Source organism: Anolis carolinensis, chromosome 4, assembly GCF_035594765.1.
Source record: "Anolis carolinensis isolate JA03-04 chromosome 4, rAnoCar3.1.pri, whole genome shotgun sequence".
Lineage (NCBI taxonomy): Eukaryota > Metazoa > Chordata > Lepidosauria > Squamata > Dactyloidae > Anolis > Anolis carolinensis.
In genome coordinates, this window is record NC_085844.1 from 212,719,938 (window position 1) to 212,743,193 (window position 23,256).

Sequence of the window (23,256 nt, forward strand, 5' to 3'; positions counted from 1 at the left end):
GAATTGGTATACCGAAAGCATAGATATAATCTAACATAATCTAGTTGTATATATTATTTACTTCCTGTCCACTAATCTGACAGAATGTTTTATTGTACCATTGTAGTAGACGAAAAACCTGGACAAAGAATTTTGAAAACTTAATTGTCTAAGAATGCTACTGGAGCAATTGAAATGGAGACCTCTGTTCATCTGTGAACAGACGGTAAAAAATTATACAGCAGTCATTGGTTGTGGCAACATGTGTTTAGTTTGTTGTTCAATGCAAAGAATCTCCTAATTAAATCTTCTTAGGTTCCTGACTTATGGTTACCTTATGATTGAGAGGCATTCAAGTCACCCTGTCATCAACAGACACACTAAGTCTTGCAAACTCAGGGTTGTGACTTCTGGGGCTGGGTCTATCCCTCTGCAATATGGTCTACCTTATTTCCTGGTGCCTTCTAGTTTTCAAAGCAACATTGTTTTTTCTAGTGTCTTTTCTCATCATATGTTCAAAGTATGACAGCCTCAGTTTAAGAAAATTCAGGCCTGATTTGCTTTAAGCCTTATTAATTTGTCATTTTAGTAGGCCAGGATAGCAGAACTCTCTTCTCCACATTTCAAGTGATTTTTGTCTTTTCCTATTGGCCTTCCTTTCTGTTACAACAATACATAGAAATTGGAAATATGATGGCATAAATAATCCTGACTTTTGTAATCAATACACATGAGGATCTTGTGTATTTCCTACATAGCTGCCCTTCCAAATCTTTGCCGTCTTCTGATTTATTGACTACATAATGTAGTCGTCTACATTTTGACTAATGATTGAACCAAGATATAGGAAGTCTTTGACTATCTCAATATCTTCACAGTCTATTTTAAAGTTATGTAAATAATCAGTGGTCATTATTTTTGTTTTCTTCATCACTGATAATAAATCTGTCTTTATACTTTTCCCCTTCACTTTCTAAAGTAATATTTCCAAGTTTTTGCTATTTTCTGCTAGTAGTATGTTAAATAGTTAAATCTGAATATGTTAAATTGTAGATGTTATTTCCTCTAATTTTTACACTTTCACAGGGCAATCAAATATATTGTAAAGCCAATTCTTTAAGAGCAATACATCATTTTTGTACAGGTGTACAAAATTGAAATGCTTTGCAACACTCTATAAAGTATAGGCTCATTTTCTTCTTAAATTCTTTATTTGCAATATGGTCCCTAATGCCTCTTTTTCTTCCAAACTGTGCTTAGACATGTGATACAGTATTTCTCACGCCATAGAGTATATGCTAAAAGTCTTCACTGCAGAACTTTGACCACCCCTTTGTTTACATGGGAAATTATTGCAATAGTCCAATGGTTACTACAGTCCCTGGTGATTCTTTCTTGGGGATGAAATGTCTATCGAGCATTTCCAATCTTTGTTTTCCATATTTGTTAATAGATGTGTGTTACAACAAGAGTAGATTCTGTCTCCATAGCCTGACACAGCTCTAGTGATATGCCGTCAGATCCTGGTGATTTAATTCTCCCAAGTGCTCCGAGCACAGCTTTCACTTCACTTTGTAAACTGATGGGTCCATCTTTTAATGGTTCTTCCTTAAATGAGTCCATCATCTTTTCATTTTTTTCTTGATCATGCAGTGTGTTCCCCTGCTGGTCATAGAGCATCCTCACTTTTAGAATCATAGAGTTAGAAATTTGACTCTTGTCAATTTCATGATTGGTTAGGCTTAAGATGGCAAAGTAGAATTTGAAAATGAAGGAAGGGTTGTTCTTATTTCCAGATCTCTTCTTTTACTTATTTCTTTGGTATAGTAATTGGCCTACTAGAGTTACACAAAAGACCCTGCCATGATAGCATAGCCATAACAATTAACTCACCCAAACTTCCCATTGATTATGAAGTGTTACTACTGGTGAGAGCCAGCATGGTATAGTGACTTGTGTGTTAGACTAGGGCACTGGGATACCAGGGTTTAAATCCCTTCTTGGTTATAGAAACTCACTAGGTGATATGGGCAAGTCACACACTATCAAGCTCAGAAGGCAATGGCAAAACCCCTATGAATCAATCTGCCCCAAAAATCCTGTGATATATTCAACATAGAGTTGCCATGAGTTGGAAATGACTTGAAAGCATATAACCATAACACTAGTGTTAGAATCCTTTACATATCTGCTTGAAAATAAATGCTGTTGAGTTTTGTGAAACTTCCACCTGGAAAAGTGTGCATAGCCTTGAAATCACTGTTATTTATATTGAATCTAAAAATATCATCAATCTTTCAAATATATGTCAATATGAATTTTAATGGAACTGAGAAGCTTTTCTAGCTGCATTGCATTGGGAATGTAGTTTCTTTCACAATATACATAATGTATAAATCTTATAGCCTAATTTGGTTTTAAATTTTTAACAATCTGCTTTAGCAGTGTACATCAAGGTCAGAGGGCAGTAGGAACAAAAGAGTAGCAATTACATATTGCAGGATGTTGAGCATTTGTAACAATGGATTTGTGAACTCATTTATGCATGTATATGCCTTGGTTTTGTAATCTATATTCATTTAATTGATTTTTTGCCTCCAGTCTTCGTGGTTTTGGGAACGTGTATTGCTGTGCAGCTGGGTACAAATCCTGACTGGATGTTCTTCTGCTGTTTTGCTGGGACATTCATGTTTTACTGTGCACACTGGCAGACCTATGTTTCTGGAACATTGCGCTTTGGAATGTAAGTAAACATTAAACTAATATAACAATTGTTGTCTCATCTTGTATTGTTAAAACCTTAAGCCAATAAATGTGTATTTATATATTTCATGTCTGTATGTGTCACGCCCGTGGCAACGGAGCACCAAGAACCGAACATGGAGGCCAAATACTATCTAATATCTTTATTAAGGAAATATATAAGAGTAATAAAAACAAGTAGAAAATATAGTCCAGAAGCAGACCTATCAAGAGAGGTCAAATATAGTCCAGAAATATTTTGTCCAATAAATGATATTAGAGTCCAAAGATAAAATCCAATAAACCAAAACACACACTATTGCCAAGCAATAGTGTGGGGAATTGTCCAGGGTCTTTCAAGGTCCAAGGTAAATCTACAACAAGGCTGGAAACAAAACTTGATTCTAGGAACAAGGTCCGTGACTAGGAACGAGGCAAGGCAATTCTTGAATACTTGGATAGGCAAGGCAAGGAAACTGGATTGCGGACTTTGCGAAGTCCACACAAGGCTGGAAACACGAAATCACTCCTGAAGCTGCTCTGTTGATTCCGCATGGAACCTACCGTGCCAGGCACCTATATCTGGGCCCCGTTTCCCTGCCAAGCAGGTGTCCAGCATTCTCTTTCCCTAGAGAACAGGAAACGAAACCCAGCTTTCTCCAGATGTGAGACTCCCTAGATTTTCCCAGGGGAAACATGGCTAATCAGTGTCTTGTTTAGCTGCAATTCTCAAGCTCCTGCGAACCTGTTCTTTCACTCCCCTGTCTGCAGTATAGGACTGTCTCCTAGCAAAAGGGGGTGAGAGCTGCTCAAGGTCTGTTTTAATGGGTTCTTGGGGAAAAACATCAACATCAGGCATCTGGAAAGATTCCAGCTCTTGCTGAACCGGCGAAAACCCCATGTTTTCGTCTTCATTAGCCACGATGGCACTGGGAGCAGGACTACAAGGCCCATGAGGCATCACAGTATGTTGAAATAATGTTATAGTTTTTAGTTTTGACAACAACTGGACACAGTGTCATCATTTCATCAGTTTTAAAATGATTTATCAATAGCATAAATTGATTAAAACAATACAAACTCATAGTAGTTATTCAAAATCATAAAATCCCCTTTTTATATTTAATAAGACAAATCAAATGATTGCATTTCACAGGCATTATTCAGTTGTAGTCCTGAAACAATCCTGTAGACTTCAACAAGATTGGAGCAAGAATAATGTTAAGTAAGGGACCTATGAATAAAAGATTACTGCTAAAAATTGTAGATTTTCTATATAATTGATCGATGAACAATAATAAGGAGTTAATAAGTATAATCCAGAAATAGGACTCAGAATGTACTATGATGAACTTTGCAGCACTACTGGGATATTATTATGCTAGTAGATGCTTCAGAAAGTGATTCCAATATAAAATGACGAGGAGGGCAAGATTGTGCTGGCACAACAGTTAATCTGTGCTGAGTATTCCCTTTGCAGCAGGTCTTAAATGAGCCCCTTTGAGTGAATTTAATTAAAATAGTTTTGTAATAAGGATTTATGTCTGATAGCTGATACATAAATTTGGGGTGGCATCCAACTGACTACTAAATTTGTTTTTTGTGTAACCATAAGCTAAAAAGCCTTATTTACATTAATAGGTGGACATGAGGGGAACAGTGCTCAGATAGCTTCTGGCTGCTGACAGCTATACATTTGTCTTACTAGCAATAATTCAGCGACACAAATTCAAATTTCATTTTTAAAGCAGTGGTATATTGAATTTCAGTAAAATTTGCATATTCTGGCATGGACTTTTAATATTTTTTTTAAAAAAAACTTTTAAAGGCTTTTTGTGGAAACCTTGCAATGCTTTTGCGGAACCCTGGTGTTTCACAGAACACAGTTTGAGAATCACTGTTCTAGATCACGACAGGAAAGTGTGACCTATGGGTTACGTATAACTCCCCCAGGGCAATTTCATGATATACCAGTTTCAAAGTATTGTAATGAAAAAATGCTTTTGCATTGATTTAGGTGATATGTTTTTTAAGCAATATGGGGGACAGTTGTGCCATGATAGCTGTATATCAAGATTTTATTATGAAAGCTGTATATTTAAGATTTTATGATGATAGTTGTATATCAAGATTTTCCTTATCTTAAGTATAATTTATGATAACTCAGAACTATGTATCATTTTAGTCATGTGACATATCTAACTATAGTTATGGCTTTGAATCTTTTATCATCTGCCCTGCTTCTAGTGGCACTGATAATACAAATTCAAAGCTGTCCCTATAGATTAGGAATGGTATTTGCATGAAGTTATTTTAATATTGGAATTTAAGCTGCAAATCTTTAATTTGTGAAATTTAATTGAAAACCTGTATGTGAATTATTTTTGCATTTAGGATATTTCAAACCTTTTTATTGTATTGCTTACAGTTTAGAGTCATTGAGCTCAGTGGGAGCTTTGCCTCTGATTTCATTGGAATGTGGATTCCATCTATTATTGCTTTTTACACCTCTCTGTGACTACCTTTGTACCTATAACATTTCAATAGAGTCTTTCCTTTCAATTCAAGTCCATATCCATAATTGTGAGTGAAAATCTATTTGCATGATACTATTAAGCTGAAGATATTTAAAGTGTTCTTAAATGTTTCTTTCCCTCATACCTAGATTTGATGTTACAGAGTCTGAACTCTGTATTATAATAACTCACCTTCTCACAGGAACTCTGGGACCTGGGTTCTGGAATGACACGGTAACTGATCGAAATCAGTGTTACCCAATGAAAAATGGCATGAACTCTCTAGAGACAGCACCTCTTTGTCATGCACGCTGTAATTGGAAAAAAAAATCAAAATTGTTTTCCTAATATTTTTTCCAAGACATTTGTTTTAATGAACACAGTCTGCAGTGCCTAAAGGGGAAATAAAAACTCAGATTGTGAAGCTCCCCTCACTCCTCTGTTCTAAAAACATACATAGCTTTGTTTTGAAACTCTGGTGTTTTCTTCCCTATTGGCTATTATAAAATATACAGAACTGACTTCACCTCTTTGAAGAGAAGAGTCCCAGAATGTTGGAAGCATCTCTTTTCATAAGGTCTGGATTAATTTTGTTGGAACCACCTTTGGAATATTTCCTTCCTATTTTGCTAGAAACCTTTCCACCAGAAAAAATAATGTTTAGGTAGATAGTTACCTTGAAATATATTGATGTTAGAATATATTGCCATTAGAAAAATATTCCTAGCCATTAGAATTCCTTGACCTACATCTTAGGAAAGCCTATAGGGCTCTTTCCTAAGAAGATGTGAAGAGTATTGCAAAAGTCCCACTGTAGAACCTTCTTCCACCTACATGTTAATTAAATAAAATTAAAGCAGTTTGTGTGTGTGTGGGGGGGGGGGGATGTTTTTGTTGTGTCATAGAATTCAACGTAAATATGTTTTTCCCTTAAGGTATATTTATGCTAGATTGCAGAAAAATCTAGCCTGAAAGATATTAATGCAGGTTTCTGATTTAAACATAATTTGATGAAAACAAAACAATTTAGGTCCTCTAAATCTCTCAAGATCTTCTATAACTTTCCTTTTCTTCAGTTTCCCTTTCTGCTAATACTTTGTTTAAACATAAAATACATTCCCCACAGAAAGATTTCCCAATATAATTTGAGTGCAGAAACATTTGTTGAAATTGGCCTCAAATACGCTTCTGTACTGCGTATTGTTTGCAACATGTTTTCCATCACATTTAAAGCAACCATGTTCTTGTATTTTTCTGTGAGTATATTGTTGGAGAGGGAGTTAGGTGAAATGCATCTTTTTTCCTTAAGGAAAAGATACCTTGAACCTCTTCAGAAGAGAGATCACATACATTCTGGTATACATTAACTAAATCAGTGTGCTTATATTTTTAAATTGGTTTTATCTCTTTATTAAGAACGGGAACACCAGGAATTTGGTACAATGAGTATGTGAATTATGTACAAACAAATTTATTACACTAAATCAGGCCAGGGTTTTCTTTAAAAAATACTTTATTTTCCCAACTGCTTGGAACTATTACATAACTTTAGAATGAAAAAGTAGCTACCTGGCTGGAGGTTTTTTTTCTTTCTCCTAAATGTTTTTATGACTAAATTGATGCAGTGATAAAGTCCACTTAGTCCACAATTTATTTTTTAAAAGTACTGTGTCAGGGCTCTAGGCAAATTCAGACAATAACATGTCTAGGGATTAGAACTTTTTTTTAAAAAAAAGTATAGATTTTGTTAACCAAAAAACCAATACAGATAAGTTAAGCATAATCAGCATTTTCTCTATCTCAAATAAAGAAAATTACCGGAGAAGAAAAAATATTTTAATTACAGATAGGTGGCTCATGTCAGGTTGCTTGAAATGTTGAGCCATTTGAAAATGAAGAATAAAAAATTAGGAAGTGAAAGGTTTTTACACAAGCTAGTGTGAATTTTGGTTTCCTCCAGCGATCAGTCAGGGATGTATTTGAATTCCTCCAGATCTTTGTCAATTAACTGCTTATGTGTCCAGAAGATAATTTTTCCTAGCTATCTAAGCATATGCTCTTTTAAACTCAACTCAGTCTAATAGACTTTAAAATAATATTTAAACAGGTAGTATCAGTTCTGATGACTTGAAATGGGGAATGCCAGCTTCCTCCTATAGATGTATCTGTAGGGTGGCATCTGCTGGTTTTATCAGTTTGACAGCTAAGCTGCCAAAATCAGTCAGGAAGAAGAGAAAACTTTCACTCCTCTCTGATAACTGGCTACTTTTGACAGTTTTTCACAAGCAGGAGGATCCTTTCCAGGATCCTTTCCTGGAATTTGAGAACTCATGGGTGGGAGAGTATAAATTAGGAATTCTTCTGAGATTCAGATTTTAACCCAAACTGGAGAATTATTTGGGGCATTGCAGCATTTACTATCTCTTTTGAGTTTAATGTTATGATTCTCTTAGTGTCATAGCTAGGCCTTGATAAGCCTCTCGACATTTCTCCCTTCAATATTTTATTTTTTTCTCTGTGAAAAGACTAAAAGTTGATATATCACCTCACAGACGTTAAAACCTTAATCCCAATAGGCATACACTACTATTTTAACAAAACTTGGATTAAAGCAAGATATGATAAAATGTCACAGACAAGATATATATATTTTCCAACCGCAGTTTGTGATACAAGATTATCAGTTCCCTGTAACATACACAGGTGATAATACAAGGCTGATCATAGAATTTTTCCTGTATACACATATGTGATTTAACATAATTTGTAACTATACAAAGGTAGGTTTTTGAAATTAGCATTCTCTCATGTTAGGAGGGTGCATTTGCTAAACTCCAATATTATATTAGAAGCTCATCCTGTTCCCACCCTCTGATATTATTATTATTTTGCTATAAATCTTTTGAAATATTTCTAAAGCCTTATTTTTTCTCTTTGACTAACAGTGTGATTTATGCAAGATTACTTAATCCTGTTTTCTCTGTTCTTGGTGTATGCTTATATATATTTATAAATCTATGTATGTTGTAGCCTTTAAGCAGAGCTGCCCATTAGCTTTAAAATGACTTAGTTCCTCATGTAAAGGCACTTTGTGTAATGGCACCTTTGCTTAGAAACTAGACAAAATTTTCATTACCTTTCATGAGACAGAGACTGTTTCTCCACTTGATACAACTCTTATAAATTAAAGAAACATGGTCTCCTTTTCTTGGAATGAACTAAGATTTGCTCAGTCACAGTAATGCCATTTCACCAAGTGGTATACTGAAAAGTGGTCAGTTATTATACATAATAGCTCATTCTGCTTAAATGTTACAACTATGTATATATTTCTTCCATCATGGGCATTGCTATTTAAACTTTCTGAACCAGTAATTTACGAATTAAATCAATGAATAACTCCAAGACTGCTGAACTTCTATAGATACTAAATATTTGGTTAGCAGTGACTGGATAACAAATTATATTTATTAATGCCACAAATGTAAAAATTTGCTTTCTACTTCTTGAAAATATTGTTTTTTGTAAATTGACTGTAGATGGTGGCATATACCCTCAGCTTGTTTCAGTCCCTTGAATCTTTATTTAGTAAGTTATGTAGGGACAATCTAGATACAGATTGTAGTGTTTTGTTTTCAGGACTAAAGTTTGCTTAATTCATTTTTTTGCTTTTGCTATGGACTGGTATCGACTAGTAACTTAGGAATGCCCATGAAAGAGAAAGAGACTGTATAAGGAATTAGCTGGTTTTTTCCTGTTAATATAAATTGTATATGGAATATGAATGAAGACGGATTTTTCCTAAACTTTTTTCTTTTTGCTGATCTCTTGGAACCTAGCAACATCCTTCCCCATATGTAAAAGATGATGCTGAATCCTTGAAATGAAATAATTTAAACTTTGACAGTTCTCCCTCTACCAAATGCCAGATAGATGGCATTTTGATGTTAGTGACTATTTGGGACAACTTTGACAGAAAGAGGAAGGGTTTACCCACTTACCATGGCCATTTGCTTCACCAGGAGCTGTTTGCTCCACAGCAAGCCATGGTCTTCTTGTTCATGAAACTGCATGATACATGTGGCAGGGATCACATGTTTGATGCATGCAGATATTGTATTGTTACTCATCAAAAACATTATAAGTTAGCCTGCAAGTTAGATATGCCCTTAAATAACAGATAAAGACTCGCCTTACCACAAAACCATGGTACTTATTGTTTAGTGCAGGTGCAACACTACCTGTATCTAAATATTGGGGTGCATCTACAGTGTAGAATGAATGCAGTCCGACATTACTTTAACTGCTATGGTTCAGTGCTATGGAATCCTGGGATTTATTGTTTGATAAGGCACCAGCACTCTTTGGCAGGGAAGGCTCAAGACCTTTTAAACTATAAATTGTAGTAGTCCGTAGTATTGAGCACTTAAAGTGGTATCAAACTATATTACCGTGTAGAAGCACCCTAGGATGAGGAGCTGAGAGCTGCTTGTGCACTCTTTATATCTTCCCTTCTATTGTGCAAATCCCCCTTCTTTACATTTACCATCATTCAATGATATGTCTACACTGTTGTTGCGCAGAAGCCCCTTTTAACCACTTTTCTAATTCATGTCAGCCCCTAATTTGAAACTTTGTTCAATTTGGAAATTATGGTTAGTGTTTTCTGTGTGTTTAAGGTAAATCATAGAAGAGGAATATCGTACTTGAGAGCAAGAAAAGAATAGAATATTGCTAATCTGCAGTCTAATATGTGAACTTTAATAAAGAAACTGTTAAAATTTGTCAGCACCAGACCTATATGAATAACACCACAGAATGAAGGAAGAACAATTGTGATGAGGTTAACACTTCTACTAAGAGGAGTGCTCTTTTTTTGGTGGGCAAGGTTTAACATTGATATTTCTCCAACTACTGATTGTTCCAACAACTCCTTTTAACCACATTGCTGCAAAGCCATATTATGGAAAGGAGGGAAGTACAAGTGCATCCAGGGGATATTTTGCAAGTTTTTCTTTTAGGCAGACATCTGGTAGACTGAAGTAGCTGTTGGTATATTTGAAAAAAAACAAACAGCTTGTCTTTATAGCCAGGTGACTGACTGTTGCAGAGCTGTAAAACATCTGTGACTTTGTATGCACTTGTCCTCTCCTTTTGTGTGCTGTTTAAAGACACGCCCCTCTAACTTTAGCTCCTTTTTCTGTGCTGTGTAGTTAATAAGCTACAGTACAGTATGGGTGCATTGGAAAACATGGAATTTTCCTCTCCATTATTTGGTTTGTTTTATCTTGTGCATGATAAAGGAGAGCTGCCATGCTTGCAAACTGATTAAAAATTGATTCGAGCAATTTTGCTTTTTTTGTGCCTAATCAGAATTGATGTGACTGAAGTGCAAGTCTTCATAATAGTCATGCATTTACTGGCAGTGATCGGAGGACCAACTTTTTGGCAAACTATGGTAATTTCATTAATCTTGTATATCCCATGTAATGTAATTCATTTTTTCGATCAACTGTACTGTGTTTGGTTATATATTTGGAACAATACCTCATTTTTATTGAAAAAATCTTAATTGTTTTGCAGTGTAGTATCTCTTTGTTGCATTAGATTATATTTTAACTACAGTGTCATTCTTTTTCATAACATTTTAAAATTCAAAGATAGGTGGGCCATTCCATAAGAAGTATTTTTATCTGTCAGTTGAACAAGTATTATCTTGCTGAACAGTTCACTGGCCTAAACTGGAGTTTCCTTGATTTCATTTTCTTTGAAAAGAAAGAAAAACAAAAATAGGATTTAAGGCATCAGAATTAAAAGGTCTCTGCTTGTGCAGAAAACAAGTACTATCATACCCATTTATAGATTATTAACATTTTGAGGAGTCTAAGTATTCAGAATGTGGTGATCATATTGACAGTATTAAGCCAAAAGCACTTCTCAAAGATTATTTGGCTGCCATAGATGCTTAAGCATGCTATGTATGTCTACCTTGTCTACTAAAACTTAGCATTTTCCGTAACACAGCAGCTGTGTGTGTCTTGCTTTGCAAAATCACTGCTAAAAGCAAAAACTAATTCACTACAAAAATCAGTTTTCTGCAATTTAAATATTAGGTAAAGCTTGAAAAATATGCTCTTTCTTAATCTGTTATAAGTCTAAAAACCAATGTTGCATAGGTGAAAATTTATTTAGTAGATTAAAAAAGTAAACCTTACATTTTCCTTTTAAGATAAAACACATGATTTTGAAGTCTACTTTGAATATGTTCTATGTTTTTATATGGTGGCTAAAATCCTGCTGGTTAGTTCTAACTATTGTAGACCCATTGCTGAAAGGTAAGTCATCATATAGGTAAATCCAGTAAATTCAGACACTCTGCTTTAGGTTTTAAGGCAGTATGTGTTTAGTCTGTTTTAACATCAGTTGTTTCTTTCAATGACTTTTAATGCTGGAAAAATAATCGTGGATCACTTTTAAAACATAATATGCTTCAAACATTCCACTTTTCTTGATGAAGATCTTTCTGTACCATACCAGTGGTCATTACAAAAACCTGTTTATGGTTACAGTGGTAAAACGTTCTATTCATACATAATGAAAAGAAGGATAGCGCACATACTGAAGCTACATACTGGTCATATGTACAGTGAAAAGAGTTGTAGTAATTGAAAATAGGACTTCAAGTGAGTGGTGCAAGAATAAGAGAATGGTGGTTTTGTTTGCTCGTTACTTTGAGGGGAAATGTGAAATTCATGTTAAATTGAATGAAATAATTATGGAACAAAGTAATGTATTAACAGCAGAACACTATGCACCTACATAAAAGAAAGTCCTACTAGGGCATATACATAGGAACATGGGTATAGAATTGCACCCAATATATGGTGACTGAACATATTTTAACTGACAGTTTAGTAATTTGGTTCCATATAGGTAGTGTAATACCAACTTTAAAAATGCATCAGCTACAAGTCCCTTATGCCAAAAATCTTCTTTCACTGACAGATCTCGAAGGTAATGCAATCTGATCTGCTAGCTGTAGGTACAAGAGCCATAATGACAATGAGGAAGAGCTGACTTGTGCCACAGCCAGACCTCCCCCAACCTGCAAGTGGGAGAAGCTCAGATTTAGCAACAATTCTAGCTGGCCTCATGTTAATTCAGCTGGCCACTGGCCATCTTTTCTCATTAGTGTTAGTATTAGTGCTTTCATCATACTGAATGTGGACCTCTTGGTCATAAATAACTTAAATCAGCAAATTTTCACGACTGTTTTCTAAACCTACCAATTTTTTGGATAAGAGATGCCACATGCAGGATGTACATCAAACCATCCAGGTATATCTCCAAAGAAAAAGCAGCTTCTGTTGCTTGGGACTTTCTCTTCACTTCCTTCAACCAGCAATTCTTAGGGAAGAAAAGACCCACATTCATCCTAAGCAGATAGACCAGAAAATGCCTTACTGACTGCTACGAGTCTCTGAGAGTTGCACTGCCAGCTCTTGTTCTGTCCGAGTCCACTTGGAGCACAGCTATTTTGGCAGCACTGTCTGTTGATGTCCTACTTGCAGAGGTTTGTGGGGCAGCAATGATGAAGTCACCTTTCATGTTCAATACACACTACAAACTGGACACCTTTGCCGAAAGTGCCTTTGAGCAGTGGATACTACAGCAAATAGTGAAGCCATTATAAAGTATGTTTACACAGGGCGCTGTGGTATTTCCCACATAAGGATGTGCCTCTCTTCACTGCTGGAAAAAGAACTGTTTGTCTTACCTGCAAATTTATTTATTTATTTGGAAAAAATTATACCCCATTCCCACCATTTATTTATTTATTTACAGTATGTATATTCCGCCCTTCTCACCCCAAAGGGGACTTGGGGCAGATTACAGTGCACATATAATTGGCAAACATTAAATGCCATTAGACACACGACATATAGACAGACACAGAGGCAATTTAACATTTCCATCTCCTGGCTTCATGGGGGTATGCTCGATTCTGGCTACAGGGGGAGCTGCTGCTTCACCGTCTACTTGTGACACTGAGTCCTTGATGGTATTACTTCCTCATTCCTTCCACACGCTGCTGGCAATTTTATGGTGTTGTAAATTAGTTAAATTAGCCTCCCGCATAAAGCATACCTAAATTTCCTACTTGACAGATGCAACTGTCTTTCGGGCTGCTTAGGTAAACAGTAAGCTAGGCTATTTAATGGTCGGGGTTTTAACCTGACCTGGGCTTCGATCTCATGACTTCTCAGTCAGTAGTGATTTATTGCAGCTGGCTACTAATCAGCTGTGCCACAGCCCTGCCCTGCTGGCCCCACTCAAGGCCCCAAAGAGGCTTACAGCGAATAAAAACATGCATAATAAAGTTAAAACATTTAAAATCAAATATTAATAGTTGCTGTCACATGTCCTTTCCAGAGAGTAATTAATAAAATGACAAGGGATCTATTAAACTTGTTATCTAAACATATCTAGAAGCATAAGAAGGTGAAACATTGGTCTGTGTGAAGGGCTCCACCTCGTGGACACTCTCAGAAAAGGCTTGTGTGTTCCTGCCTATCAGAGTTAATGGAAGCAACCCACAGTGATTCCTCCCCGCAATCACCGTTTCATGGGTTAAACAAATTATTCTTTTCAAGTTGTTTTGAATTTGCAATTTCATGTCATTCTTTCCCTGCAACTAACAGTTTTCAGCTTATATTTAAAGAGAAGTTTCAGAATAATAGTATAGAATACGTACCATGTCCACCTTTCACAGCTTCATTCTGGTAAGGATTTTGAAATCATAAATTGTATAAAATAGACTAGCACTGACTGTCCCAAAACAACGGGGAATGCTTTACCACATAATGCAGTTTCCTACCTATAGTTGTTACGTGATACACTAGCCATGTACCCACTTAACAAGAACAAGAGGCATGTAAAACTGCAGGATAATTTGTAGCTATTTTCTGTGATTATAGAATTACATTTCAGATGAAACATATTTCTCCACTATGAGTTATTTAATTGGGGATAAATGACAAGAAATAGCATTACTCCATAATTTGGCTTATTGGCAACTCAATGACATCTGAACATTATGTAGACCAAAGGGGTACAAATTGTGGATTTCTTAATACTGTACTGCAGATCTTGTCAGCCATGATTTTGGGCATAGGATGACGGGAACTGAAGTCAAAAAAAGTTTAAAATTCACAAAATACTAAAGTTAAAAAGTGAATAAACTATCAAAAGAAATTAGCATGCAGCATGAGAGAATATCCAAATGCTGTCCTTTTATTGCACATTTGATTCTTTGACTTTTTTTGTGCCAGTTTTCTTCCTCTGATATATCCATTCTAATTTTCACTGTGTTAGAACTGGCATGAGACGCGACATATACATTCATATCATGAAATGTTTATGGCCACCCCTTGGACCCTCTTTTTCCAAAGTTTTTCGTTGCTTTATTTCTATTCATCTTATAATACATACTTAGAAAAGTGGAATGTTTGAGTTTGTTTGAAATCTGGAAGCATTTCATTTCAGCTTAACTTTACCTATGTCTGTATTTTCCCTCTCCTGTTAAGATTCCAGTGCTAAACATCCAAGTGAAAATTCTCCCAGCTCTTTGTACTGTAGCAGGCACCATATTCTCGTGTACAAACTACTTTGGTGTGATCTTCACAGGTGGTGTTGGCAAAAATGGATCAACAATAGCAGTAAGTGTTTCTTTGTCTTTTTCATTTTCCTTTGACCAACTCCTCCCCCCATCTGTCCATACCTATCATTTAAGTCTCCTTCAGTTCTTGGCAGCAGATGTTTTTGTAGAGTGCACCAGCCGTTCACAGTGCCTGCTACACAATCGTCATCCTTCTCTATACACTTCCCCACTGCCAGCTGATTGAACTCAGGAAGGTACTGTTAAAAGTGTAACAAAAACTTTATCTCTCTACCAAGTGTTCTAGATTTACCATGTTGATATTAGTACTTCTGTCCATGCCCTTTTGGATAAATAAAAGCAAACTTCTTTTCTGTATAGGGAACAAGTGTCCTTTCACCATTTCTTCACATTGGATCAGTGATTGCATTAGCTGCCATGATCTACAAGAAATCTGCGGTGGAACTCTTTGAAAAACATCCTTGCCTCTATATACTGACGTTTGGTTTTGTTTCCGCTAAGATAACTAACAAACTGGTGGTAAGCATATCTGCGTTTTTATTTGTGTTATATTTTAGTGTTTGGTGATAAATTATTTTCTTCACTTACACTGATATTCTTCTGTACCTCTACTTCCAAAAGCTCTTCAGTAGTGCACATAAGGATAATTTTCATTTTCCTGTACAAAGATTGACCATAGTCCGATAATTTAAGACGCATGTTGATCAAAATTCTCTTGTTTGCTATTATTAATAGTTCATTAGAAGCATTAGAATAGAATAGTCACCCTGAATTGTCATTTTTTTCTTACAGGTTGCGCATATGACCAAAAGTGAGATGCACCTGCATGACACAGCATTCATAGGCCCAGCACTTTTATTTCTTGACCAATATTTTAATAGCTTTATTGATGAATATATTGTACTTTGGATTGCCATGGTAAGTATTTCCTCGTTTCTCTGGGCATGAAATATACTAGGTGTTTTTTCAACTATATGTGTCCACAGATTATATTTTGTAATAGTCTTAAGTGAGGTAGAGAGAGAAATTTAGCTGATTTTCATACATTGTATTCAATGCAGTATATTGATCATCATACAGAACTTTCCAAATTGCTGGGTTATACTGACACAGTTGCTATCCTTTGTTATGTATATGACATTCTAATTAATGATAATTTAGCATTTTAATAAATCACTGTACCAAGGTACATGAAATATTAGTGCAGATAGTGAAAAGTTACTTCATTTCATGTCTTTAAGAATGCAGAAGTAATTGAGAAAAGGCAAAACTAACAGTAATTGCATTAGAAATTAAATATACCCAGGTATACGGTAATTCCTTTTATTATTATGTTTGGGATCTTTTAAATTGAAAATTTAGATCAAAACCACACTGTTATTGCTTCTTTTATCACATATCTAAATATACTTCATGTTTACTGTGCCCTTACTCCAAGGAGCACAATAATTGTACTCACCGACACTACCATATTGTCATCAAGCCAGATTTGCAGGTAATGTTAGTCTGAGACAAACTGGCTTACCAAAATTATCTCCATAGCCTGTATCCAATATACTAGACTGATTTTGTGTGCATTCATGTAATATTTCAGATTTTTAAAATATGTTTTTAGACCAGTTTTGAAATCACGTTTCTAGATGTTGGACTACAAGTTCCAGCAATCCTAGCCAGTGGTGAGGGGTTGTGGGAGTTGTAGTGCAACAACATCTGGAGGGACCAAATGTTTTAAAGCAGAGATGTGCAGCTGTGGCCCTCTCAATGTTATCAGACTACCATACTGGCCAGCCTAGGTTTAATGGGAGTTGCCATCCTAGAACATCTGGAGAGGCAAAGTTGCATATTCCAGATTTAAAGGAAAAAGCCAATGCTTTACATCTAGATCTCACACATAGCTATGTTCTTTTTTTCAGATATTTTCTCTTTTTGATTTGCTCCGGTACTGTGTCAGTGTGTGCAATCAGATTGCTTCCCACCTTCACATCCATGTTTTCAGAATCAAGACCTATTCCACATATTCTAATCATCACTAGTTAATTACATGATTGTTACAATAAAAACAATTGTTTTCTACTGGAGAGAATACAAATATACTGAGGAGACTATGGAAACTGGAGCAGACAGGAACAAATCTCATTTATAATAATGTTGTATAACTTCTACTCTTTGTTATTGATGACACTCCTTAGCTAGCCTCCTCCACTGAAATGGGAGTTCTATGCACTCTCCAGTCGAACATGTATTGTTTGATCTGCTAGCGGTGTGCCCAGGAAAGCATGCAGAGAGTAAAGCTTTGTCTTTGTAATTACCTTGACCAAGGACATGTTCATGGGTGTATGGATTCCCAGCAGCAAGAAGTTCTAACATATGTGAGAACATATGTTAACAAACTGTCAGACAATTTACTTTTTAATTTTAATAAATCATACCTTAGTAAAATACTCATTTAGTACCTACTCAAAAATAATTACTAAAGAGTTGAGCTTCTGTGACACACAGATATCCCACTAGCTCATGTGGCTGGACTGTCTTGGACATGAGTCTAGGTCTTGATCTCATTTTTCACCTATTGCTGATAACTGAAGTAGATTATTAAGAGTCAGAAATGACACTTTCACATTGCTGCACATTGTCTCTCGAAACTGGGCCTTGAAAAGTGCCATCTTTGGAAGCAATCCGCCATGGTTGAGCAGTCTCTCTTCATTTCAATTGGGTGATGTAGGTCTGCTGAATGCAAGTTGCTCAGCCACTGTGCTTGATAAATTGCACCTTTGTCATTAAAGTTCTGCCCCCAGGACCCTGTGATGGCAGGTGGGGGGGTATTGATTGTCAGCATGCAGTACAGTGTGGTATCTGTCAGTTTATTTTTTAAAATAAACATTTAAATAGTTTATTTCTCCACTTTCTTCAGTGAAAAGTCTAAAAAAATTACTTTTTTGTATAAAATTTATGCAAAAAATTATTTCTGCTCTTTAATAAATAAGAAAATTCTCATAACTTTGCCTTGTGTTTATTTTGAAAGAATTATGCAAAACAATGTGAACAACTATATTTCTTCAATTCTAAGTTACACTTTTCCTGTATAAACATCTCAAAAAATTGGATGTGTCTTAAAATTGCAGCTATATTTTATCTATCTTTGTTTGTGGTGGTAGTACTGAAATTAGGGCAACTTACAGTTGAAGAAATACATAAATATTTTCATGGTACAAAAAGGCACATTCTGCATTTTAATGTAGTATGTTGTCAAAGGCTTTTATGGCCGGGATCACAGGATTGTTGTTTGTTTTCCGGGCTGTATGGCCATGTTCCAGAAGTATTCTCTCCTGATGTTTCGCCCACATCTATGGCTCAGAGGTTGTGAGGTATATGGAGAAACTAAGCAAGGAAGGTTTATATATCTGTGGAAGTTCCTGGGTGGGGGGAAGAACTCTTGTCTGTTGGAGAACAGTGTGAATGTTGTAATTAATCACCTTTGTTAGCATTAAATGGCCTTCCCAGGGTCACATCCTGGCCTACGGGAATCCTTTGTTCAGAGTCGTTAGCTGCCCCTGATTGATTCCTCTCTGGAATTCTTCTGTTTTCAGACTGCTGCTCCTTATATACTGTTCTGATTTTAAGAGGTTTTAATATACTGGTCGCCAGATTTTGTTCATTTTCATGGATTTCTCCTTTCTGTTGAAGTTGTCCACATGTTTGTGGATTTCAATGGCTTCTCTGTGTAGTCTGACATGATAGTTGTTGGAGTGGTCGAGCATTTCTGTGTTCTCAAATAATATACTGTGTCCAGGTTGGTTCATCAAGGGCTCTGCTATGGCTGATTTCTCTGGTTGAGTTAGTCTGCAGTGCCTTTCATGTTTGTCTTGTGTTTGGGCGCTGGGTTTGGTGGTCCCTATATAGACTTGTCCACAGCTGCATGGTATACGGTAGACTCCTGCAGAGGTGAGAGGATCCCGCTTGTCCTTCGCTGACCGTAGCATTTGTTGGATTTTCTTTGTGGGTCTGTAGATAGTTTGTAGGTTGTGCTTCTTCATCAGTTTGCCTATGCGGTCAGTGTTTCCCTTGATGTATGGTAGAAACATCTTTCCTCTGGGTGGATCTTTGTCTTTATTCTCATGGCTTGTTTTTGGCCTGACAGCTCTTCTGATGTCCATGGTGGAGTATCCATTGGCCTGTAGAGCCCAGTTTAGATGCTTTAGTTCACCTTGGAGGAGGTGAGGTTCACAGATTCTTTGTGCACGGTCTGTCAGAGCTTTGATTATGCTTCTTTTTGACTGGGGTGATGGTTGGAGTTTTTATGAAGGTGTCTATCTGTGTGTGTAGGTTTTCTGTAAACTGTGTGGCCCAATTGATTGGGTTTGCGGATAACTAGAACATTTAGAAATGTCAGTTTTCCTTCCTTTTCTTTTTCCATGGTGAATTGGATGTTTGGGTGGATGCTGTTGAGGTGGTCTAGGAACTTGTTGAGTTCTTCTTCCCCATGGCTCCAAATGATGAAAGTGTCATCAACATATCTGAACCATATAGTTGGCTTTTTTGGTGCTGTTTCTAGGGCTTGTTTTTCAAAGTGTTCCATACAGAAATTTGCTACTACTGGGCTGAGAAGGCTCTCACTGGCCCGCTCCAAAATCAAAACAGTAAATAAGGAGCAGCATTCTGAAAACAGAAGAATTCCAAACAGGAATCAATCAGGGGCAGCTTACAACATTACAACATAACGTAATTACATTGTAACATAATTTCAACATTCACACTGTTCTCCAACAGACAAGAGTTCTTCCCCCCACCCAGGAACTTCCACAGATATATAAACCTTCCTTGCTTAGTTTCTCCATACCTCACAACCTCTGAGGATGTCTGTCATAGATGTGGGTGAAACGTCAGGAGAGAATACTTCTGGAACATGGCCATACAGCCCGGAAAACATACAACCCCAACTTACTACAACTTTCTATAGGGCCAACTGGCTGAGAACAAGTCCTGTATGATCTATATCTGAAATAATAATTGTAGTTCTTACTCATTTGGTGACAGAGCAATATGACCTTGTCAATAATAAATTAAAGAAGCAACTTTTGGGAGAACTTCAAGGTACTATCTGAAAATAAGAAGACAAAGCAGCATATGTTCTTGTGACTTAGTCTAATCAGTAGGAATTAGATTCTGGATTATATGGGTTAACATTGAAAAGTACTTTCATCAGAGCTCATTGTGAATGAGAGTTGGACAAGTGGTGTACAAAAAAGCTGTTTATAAATGTTAAGGGGTACAGCTGCTTGTAGACTAGTCTGCTAGACTAAAAAAGTATTACTGCTAGCAAAAATGTGAGCTACACTCAAAGTTATATTTCATATTGACATATGTGATACACTTGAGTTTTTATCCTCCATATGGAAGAATTTAGATTAATATCCTCCATCCAAATACCTCAAGAGTGACAAGGATGCAACACTAATACATTGAAGTGGCTCCAGAGTATTTGAAGAGCTCAAATACCATAACAGTACTTCCAGTTAATTTTTTTTGGTATTACATAGTTACTTTTCAAAATTATGAAATCTCTGTTGGATAAAGAAAGGATTTATTCTATTAGAGCTGTGCATTCTCACAGACAACTGATGGTAATCACTGGCTCAAGTGAGAGCCAGTATGGTATAAGGATTTTTTTTCATGTCAGGAGCAACTTGAGAAACTGCAAGTCACTTCTGGTGTGAGAATTGGCCATCTGCAAGGACGTTGCCCAGGGGACCACCCAGATGTTTTGATGCTTTTACCATCCTTGTGGGAGGCTTCTCTCATGTCACCGCATGGAGCTGGAGTTCATCCGCACTCTCCCCAGGTTGGATTCAAACTGGCAACCTTCAGGTCAGCAACCCAACCTTCAAGTCATCAGTCCTGCTTGCACAAGGGTTTAACCCACTGCGTCACCGGAGGCTCGGTATAATAATTTGAACATTGGACTAAGACTCTGGGAGATTAGAGTTCGAAACCCTTTTGAGCCATAGAAAGCTGGGTGACCTTGGACAAGTCACACTCCTTCAGTCTCAGAGGAAGACAAAGGCAAATCCTCTCTGAACTACTGTAACTAAGATACTCCTATGATAGATTCACTTTAAGGTCTCCATAAGTTGGAAACATCACAGAATAATAAAGAATAAAGAATTAAATCTAATAAAGAATTTCGGTTTTTAAAAGAGCATTGTATAAAATTACTTTGGGTTATGTATAGTGTGGTCTCACTGAATGAACTAGGACCTGCATCCAGCTACTGGGTCAACAGGAGAAGCTTTGGCAGATTAAATAGCAAATTCAAAGACCTGCTCATCTCATGTCAGCAGAAGGATGGGAAGACAGCCTTCCACTCCTTTTTTGAAGTATTTTTAAACACCCGAGAATTTCCCATTCATTTGGGAAATTATGCATACCAATTTTAGACCTGGTGCATTTGTCATCTATTGTGGAACCTAATAGGAAATAAGAGGCTGTTAGCTCACTGATTTTCCGTTTTCCCCCTTCTTCCAGAGCGTAGCAGCACTCCCTGCCAACACAGACCTTTATGTGGTGGCAGGGACAGATCTTCCAAAAGTATCCCCCTCTTTTATATTTCAAGAGGGAGATCTACATAGTCCTATGGCCAGTGGGAGAACCTCCCAGAAGCCACAGGATTGGACCCTTAACCTAGATTTTACCCATTGTGTTTCTCTTGAGCTGTCACAAAAAGAACAAGATAGCCTTTGTTTCTAAAGATGGGTGTGCAAATAAATACTGAAAGACACACAAAGTATTTCTAAATGTTGCTTTGGTCTTTTAAAGTAACTCGGTGTTTACTCACCTTTGATGCTGGGTCACAACAGTTTCAGTTGGTAACAACTATAATCTCTTGGTACAGTAGAGTCTCACTTATCCAAGTCTCGCTTATCCAACATTCTGGATTATCCAACGCATTTTTGTAGTCAATGTTTTCAATATATCGTGATATTTTGTTGCTAAATTCATAAATACAGTAATTACTACATAGCATTACTGTGCATTGAACTACTTTTTCTGCCAAATTTGTTGTCTAACATGATGTTTTGGTGCTTCATTTGTAAATCATAACCTAATTTGATGTTTAATAGGCTTTTACTTAATGCCTCCTTATTATCCAACATATTCACTTATCCAACATTTTGCCGGCCCGTTTATGTTGGATAAGTGAGACTCTACTGTATACAGCACCATTAACAGTCTAAAACTGGGACACTATCGGCCTGTTATTCTTACACCATGTGCAAGAGTCCACATCTACTTCGTAGGTTACCCAGGTACAGGATTCCATGTTATGGACAGAATGACTTCAAACATAGTGATTAAATATAATTAAGCTGTACATTCACTTTTACTATATTAGGGCAGAATTTTTTGGTTGGTTGGTCTTTTTGGCTGCCCCAAATCATTGTAACCATTTCTTTTTCTTCTTCCATTGAAACAAATTTGTAAATCTTCCTTTTGTTTCTTTTGCATGTTGCTTCTCATCTCCTGCACTTTTTATTGAAAGACATTTTAAAATTTTCATGGGAGAGAACTTCTTATGGAACAAACAAAATTTTGTGCGGAAAGGCATCTTTATAAAAGAAATATGGATCACCTCGTAGTAATAGCAGGGTTCCATCAGAAAAAAGGCATGAATAGGAAACCTTCAAACTAGAAACCATTTTAATGATAATAAAATGTCTCCAATGAATTTAATTGGCCTCACGCTTTGTCTAGTCTTGTCATTAACCATTCTATATCCCCATCAAAGGACTGTTTCTAGAGAAATCTAGAATGCTATTTTGACCAAAATGATCATTTGATTTGTTACAATTTTTGCAGTTACTTGTCCTAAAATGTCAGAACTGTCAGCTGATCTACAAAAATTACATCTGAACTCTCTACATATTTAAAGAACAACTTGTAGTGCGAATCATGAGAAAGGAGGAGGAGAACACTAAATTGAGGCTGCAGTCCCTCTGCTCTTGTGTTAGTTCACAATTGGAGTCAAAACACATCAATGAGCATCAAGCAAAGAAAAGGCTGCTCTTCCTCCCAAGGAGTTATCATGATCCAAACAAACGATTACTCAAGTCACAGCCTTGCCTCTTCACTGGCAGGCAATCCTTTCTTCCAGAGCACAGTTTCAGGACAGTCTCCTTTGCTTCTTTTGCTCTTGATATTCATTTAACCTCTTCTGAAAATAGCCTGTAGGTGAGAGAGAAAAATGCATCAGTCACTACAATCCTACCTTTGTATTTTCCACATGCTCTCTAAAGAACATTATTGGTCACTCCCATGTCATTCCAAGAAGTTCGGTGTAGGTGA

General features: G+C 36.5%; 2 protein-coding genes across 6 annotated transcripts in view; one reads left to right on the forward strand and one right to left on the reverse strand.

Annotated features, from left to right (window-relative positions):
* Positions 1 to 17,913, forward strand: part of cept1 (choline/ethanolamine phosphotransferase 1) — a 31,986-nt gene extending 14,073 nt beyond the window's left edge. For 3 of the 4 annotated variants that reach the window (XM_003220578.4, XM_062978730.1, XM_062978731.1), the window contains 6 exons: positions 2,581 to 2,722; positions 10,611 to 10,695; positions 14,825 to 14,956; positions 15,277 to 15,435; positions 15,709 to 15,834; positions 16,830 to 17,913. In XM_003220578.4, the coding sequence (XP_003220626.1) occupies positions 2,581 to 2,722; positions 10,611 to 10,695; positions 14,825 to 14,956; positions 15,277 to 15,435; positions 15,709 to 15,834; positions 16,830 to 16,949 (764 nt within the window). In that variant the 3' untranslated portion in view covers positions 16,950 to 17,913. Of the gene's footprint in view, positions 1 to 2,580; positions 2,723 to 5,386; positions 5,472 to 10,610; positions 10,696 to 14,824; positions 14,957 to 15,276; positions 15,436 to 15,708; positions 15,835 to 16,829 lie in introns of all 4 variants that reach the window. The other variant, XM_008109917.3, reaches the window with a different exon arrangement.
* Positions 17,914 to 22,593: 4,680 nt separating this feature from the next.
* The window catches only part of dennd2d (DENN domain containing 2D), a 39,199-nt gene continuing 38,536 nt past the window's right edge, over positions 22,594 to 23,256 (reverse strand). For both annotated transcript variants that reach the window (XM_003220520.4, XM_062978729.1), the window contains exon 12: positions 22,594 to 23,136. In XM_003220520.4, coding sequence (XP_003220568.1) covers positions 23,075 to 23,136 — 62 coding nt within the window. In that variant the 3' untranslated portion in view covers positions 22,594 to 23,074. The remainder of the gene's footprint in view (positions 23,137 to 23,256) is intronic.